Here is a 5990-nt window from a genome sequence, read left to right as displayed (position 1 = left end):
CTCTTGGACGATCATATCCATGTTGGGGTTAATTTTTATGCTACTGATGTGTGTAAAATCCAACATATAAATTACATCAAATGAGGCATAAAACTAACTCTTTTTAAGTACTAATGTTGGAAAAGAGTGTTTTTGTCTTCCTTTTGTATTTTCAGGATTCAATGAGCTCAAATTAACAAAAGAAGCAAAAAGACAGCTAAATCTAACATAAATACAAGAAAAGGAACATAAGTGGATTGCCCGACCCCTCGACAGCATCCTCCCAAGCAAAATAGAGAAGGCAGAAGACTGAACACGCCCCGTGCTCAGCCAGCACGGGGCCGTGCCCAAGAAGCAGCAGAAAAGACAAACCAGTAGAAGCTTCTATTGCCCACCACGGGGCCGTGCCCAGTGAACACGGGGGCGTGGCGAAAGTACTGCATGCGCATTAATTGTAATTGCGAATTACAATTAATGAAGAGAGAGAATGTCAGACAGGCACGGGGCCGTGCCCAGCGGACACGGGGCCGTGCCCAGCCTTCTGTTCAGCCTATAAATAGGAGTGCTTGGTTTCATTGCAACTCATCCCTTGGCACACCACCTCTCTCACACTTCATCCACCACCCACCACCACCATAACACCATCATCCATTGTCCATCATAGAGTGTGTGAGTCGTCTCGGGATCCAAGATTGATCGTAAGAGTTCTTGACAATCAAGGCCATGTTTGCCTAAGTCTCTTACATCACTTGGTGAAGATAAGTGTTTAGTATAATACTTTTTATTTTTAATCTTTTGCACTTTTTATTTGGTTTTGTATTAATGACTTTAATAACTAGTTGCTTATGTTGAAGGTGACTTTTCCTTATCGTTTGTCCGTGGTGTCTTGGCATTATTTTACTGTCTATATAAAATAAAAGATTTTCACCATTCATATCTCCACGGTCTATATGGAGGTATGTTGGCTACCTGGTCGGGGGTTAAGGGAACGGTTTGGTAAGGGTCTTGCCCTTGTTCAGCGTTTAGAGGTCCTGCAAGGGACCTGGGTCAAATTTAGTAGGATCTCCTTCAATACCCATAGGTATTGGATGGCGGGGATCCAAACTCTTTGACCCCCTCATAAGTTAACTACTATTAATACTATAACCCGGCTATTTAGGACTGTATCCCTGCTGACTCAGACTACTTAGTCGAGGGTAACGTCACCTCCAAAAGAGGGGCCTACCATAATTTGCATTAATAACTTAATTCATTATCTTTCAATAATCCGACCCTTTAGGATTGTATCCTTGCTGACTCAAACTACTGGGTTGAGGGTAACGTTGCCTTCAAAAGAGGGGCCTACTACAATAACTAAGATAGTCTCTTAAACAAGTGCAAAAGTGCGAAAATAATCAAAGGTTATACTAATACACGAGTCAGATCCAAGTGATTCATCTTGTCTATCTGTTTTTGTTTTTATTTTATTTTTCAGCATTTAGTTAGTTTTTATTTTCTTAGTTTAAAAATCTTTTCTAACATTTTGATTTGGTTAGACGTTGAGGATAAACCGGTACTAAAAGCTCTTGTGTCCTTGGACGACCTCGGTATCTTACCAACACTATACTACGTCCACTATGGGTGCACTTGCCCATATGTGTGTTTAGTGTTAGTGAATATCGTGTTTTATAAATTTAAAACTTGGTTAAAAGTGTAAAAAAGGGCTTAAAATATACATCTAAAATATATTACACTACACACGCATCAGCTACCTCCCAAGAGATTGCACGAGAATGGCTGTTGATGGGGGAGGATACGTTGTAATTTGAGGCCGCTAAGAAGGCGTTTGCTGAAGAGAAAGAAAAATTCAATGCTGACAAAAAAGGTTTGGCATGTAGGGTTGCTGACGCGGAGGACAAACTTGCTAAGGAAAAGCAGTTTAACTCCAACAAGCAGAAGCAATGGGAGATTGCTTGTGAATGAACCAACCGAGAACTGCAAACCCAGCGCGATACCATTGTTAGGTTGTCAGGAGAGAAGACTAAGATCAGTGAAGAAGCTGAGCAGGATCGTGCTGCGCATCAGAAGAGGGAACAGGAGTACATCCAACGTATAGCTAAGTTGGAGAAGTTTGCTGCTGAGAAGGTTGCGGAAAGAAAAGCTTCTGAAATCTTAGCTGAAGAGGTTACTGCTGATTGCAAGTGGCTACTTGCGCGTGCAGTGCCCCTGGTAATTTCCCTGTGTTTGCTTACTTCTTTGTCGTCGCTCTTCTCATGTTTCTATTGCTTACTTGTAGATTTCTGAACGCATTGCCAAATCTGATGAACTTGCTAAATACATGTTTGAGTTGGGGCAAGCTGCATACAACAGTGGGCGGAAGGATGGCTATGGTGAAGGTAGGGCGGCAGCTGCAAGTAATGAGAAAGAGTATCATTTTGAGTTATACAAGCAAGACTGCACTGCTGACTAAGCCGCCAAGCGCCAAGAGTATGAGTTTATCGAGTTTGGCATCGTGAAGGCTGTTGAAAAGTTATCTCGAAAAGCTAATGCCATTGAAGTCTTGAAGAAGGCTCTTGGTGACCAGGGGACTGATGATGGTGATGCAGGTCCTAGCCGCAAGATTGACCGTTTCCGGCTTGCATGCCGTGTATAGGCCTGATGGCCTTGTAATCGTCTGACAATTCCTTTGAACAATTTACTTGTCTTTCATGCTTTGTGAACAATTTGCTTTCTGTTGTTATGTTTGTTGGTATTTTGATACACTTGGTATATTTTATGTTAACTATGGGTTTTTAGTCTTATTCGTTATGAATTTTGTTGTCGTTACAATATGTGCATTTGTAATTACTTTGATTAGGTATCACAAATGAATGATGGCTGAGACAGGTTAGGTTGTGTTAGTCATCCTAGCTTTACACTGTATTGTGTTATGCTTGGAGAAACTTTACAACGTTTGCTCTGTCGTTAAGCGCGTAGTTTGATTCGTGTATACGAAGTGATCGTTTAACAGGTTATTGTGTTGACCCGGCTGTGTTCAGCTTTAGGGGTCTTACAATGTTTGTTTTACCGTGTTTACGATGTTTTCGTGTGTAGGTGGGCACGAAGTGGTGTTTAGCTTGATGGGCTTTAATTGTGTGTTTTTTACCCGGCTGTGCGCTTAGTTGCGACGAGCCTTGGAGGTCTACAACGTTTCCCATGTCTGAGCCATTGATGTTTTCGTGTATGCCCGAAGTAATATATGCAGTTGTAACATAAATTCGCACGAGATAAGATAGCCAACACTTCTTATATTAAAGTTAACTGTGTTGGGCCCACGGCCGTTCATTACAAGGAAAAATAAAACTATAGTCGTATACATATAACATTTCCTTAGTTGCTGGGCATTCCAAGTCCTGGGGACCTCTTTGTTTTCAAGTGTGCGCAGCTTGTACGCTCCTTTCCCGAGGACTTCATCTATGACGTAAGGTCCCTCCCACTTCGGAGCTAGTTTTCCCGGTCTTTCGGCGTTGGAAGCCTCGTTCTCTCTCAAGACGTAGTCTCCGGGGTTGAATGTGCAGATTCTGACCTTGCTGTTGTAGTATTTTTCCAGCTTGGTTTTGTATTTTGCCTCATTGATTGCTGCCATCTCTCTTCTTTCTTCTAGAAGATCCAGATCCAACCTTCTTTCTTCTTCATTATTGACAGCATTCATTGACAACATCCTTGGAGATGGTAAACCTATCTCTGCTGGTATCATGGATTCTGACCCATAGACTAGACTGAACGGTGTTTCCCCGTTGCTTGTCTTTGGCATAGTCCTATGGGCCCATAGTATGCTGGGCAACTCATCAACCCATCCTCTTCGCTGCGTCCCAAGCCTTGCCTTAATACCGTCCACGGTACTTTTGTTTACTACTTCGACCTGACCATTTCCTTGTGGGTGTGCCACCAAGGAAAAGGTGTGTTCTATATTCAGCTCCTTGAACCAGTTTTGAAGATCTTCAACAGCGAAATTTGTTCTGTTATCGGTTATGATTCTCAGAGGTAGTCCGAAATGACAAATTATTTGTTCCCAGATGAACCATCGCACCACAGTAGATGTGGTTGATGATAGCACCTTTGCTTCCACCCATTTTGTGAAATAGTCTACTGCGACTATGATAAACTTCACTGCTCCTGGGCTTCTGGAAAAGGACCAACCATATCAATACCCCATTGCTGGAACGGCCATGCCGTTGTTACGGGAACCAGCTCATTTTTTGGGCGCATTATCTTCGGGACGTGCCTCTGGCAACCACCATTCTTGGGTCGGCATGAATACCACAGATGCCCTCGTGTACTTCGCGGATCAGATAATTGGCATCTTCTGGGTCTACACATCGTAGTAACGGTCCAAGGTATGATTTTCTGTACAGAATGCCATCAGATATTTGGTAATGTTCGGACTTGTACTGTACTTTTCTTGCTTCCGCTTTGTTTTCTAGTAATATTCCCGACTGTAGATACATGATGATCAGAGTCATCCAAGATGTTGTCCCAAGTTGGATAACGTTTACTTGCCTTAGCGGTACAGATGGATTGCTTAAAACTTCGATGCGCACATCTTTGGCTAGATGTTGGAAGCTAGTTGATGCGAGTTTGCTCAGTACATTAGCTGACTTGTTCTCGCTCCTGTTGATGTGATGCACCTTGTAAGAATGTAAACTTTGTAGCAGAGTTCGTGCTTGCTATAGGTATAGTGCCATGACATCTCCTTTGGCATCGTATTGTCCGTTGATCTGTCCTGCTACAAGCATGGAGTCTACATGCGCTTCTATGTGTTTGACTCCCATTTTGATGGCTAACCGCAACCCATCAAGGAAAGCTTCATATTTGGCCTCGTTATTTGTGCTCTTGAAGTCTAACCTGATGGTGTATGTGAACTCATGTTTTTCTGGACTTACCAATCTAAGTCCTGCGCTTGCGCCATCTTCGTTAGATGCGCCATCTCTATATAGCAGCCATGGTTCTTCTAAATGTTGCTTTTCGGCCTTCTACATCGCCTTACATTCTCTGTCTTTATCATCGGGCACCTCTGTCAGGAAATCAGCCAACACCTGACCTTTGATTGCTGGCCTTGGTCTAAAAACCACGTTATGGCCTCCAAGTTCTATAGCCCACTTTGCTAATCTTCCAGACATCTCAGGTCTTGCGAGGATGTTGCCGATGTTGTAATTCGTCAGGACGTGAATGACGTGGTTAGCAAAGTACCTCCGCAATCGTCTGGACGCGTGGATCAATGCGAGGACCAGCTTTTCCATTATGGCATATCTTGTTTCCGGGTCATTCAAGGTGCGAGATAAGTAATACACTGGCATTTGAATGCCTTGTCGGTTTACCAGTAGAACTGCTCCTACCGCTTTTTCTGACGCCGAGAGGTACATTACCAGAGGTTCACCTTTCATTGGTGCTGTCAGCGTTGGTAACCGTATGAGACAGTCTTTCATTTCTCGGAATACATGCTCGGCCTCCGGAGTCCACTTGAACTGATTCTTTTTTACACAGTTGCGAAGGGTTTTGATGAATGAAAAAGATTTTGCTGCGTGATTGGCGAGGAAACGGTTGAGTGCTGCTAACTGTCACACCCCCAAAATGCCACACGCGAGAACCCCCGCTAGGCGTGTGACATACCAGGATCCAGCCACTAATCACATTGAACTATAATAAATATTTAAATAAAACATTCCATTTATTTCATATATAATTCCAAGTCATAAGTTAAAACCAAAGTAAACGTTCAGCGGAAGCATAATGTAAATTGTTAATCAACAGTTTCAAAGCAAGTGTTCAAAACCAACGGAACAAGTATCCAAGAGTCTCGACCCATGACCACTCCAGCACTCCCAGATAGCAAGTCCATAACCAAGAATCTAACGACCTACAAGCATGCAGACAAGTGTGTTAGACAACGCTGGTGAGTTCAAAGTTTGTTAACACGTTTTAGTTACTAGATATAAGTATAAAACATTTCAATGATTTGATGTTGTTATTAACTTGATTACCGCAGATGGCTC

General features: G+C 42.8%; 1 protein-coding gene across 1 annotated transcript; it reads right to left on the bottom strand.

Annotated features, from left to right (window-relative positions):
• Positions 1-3139: 3139 nt before the first annotated feature.
• Positions 3140-3751, bottom strand: LOC110881276. Its single transcript, XM_022129592.1, has one exon. It carries the CDS (start codon positions 3749-3751, stop codon positions 3140-3142), a length of 612 nt encoding a protein of 203 aa, XP_021985284.1.
• Between the last annotated feature and the right edge of the window lie 2239 nt (positions 3752-5990).

This window comes from Helianthus annuus, chromosome 15, assembly GCF_002127325.2.
Source record: "Helianthus annuus cultivar XRQ/B chromosome 15, HanXRQr2.0-SUNRISE, whole genome shotgun sequence".
Taxonomy (NCBI): domain Eukaryota; kingdom Viridiplantae; phylum Streptophyta; class Magnoliopsida; order Asterales; family Asteraceae; genus Helianthus; species Helianthus annuus.
This window is presented reverse-complemented; position numbering and strand designations above follow the sequence as displayed.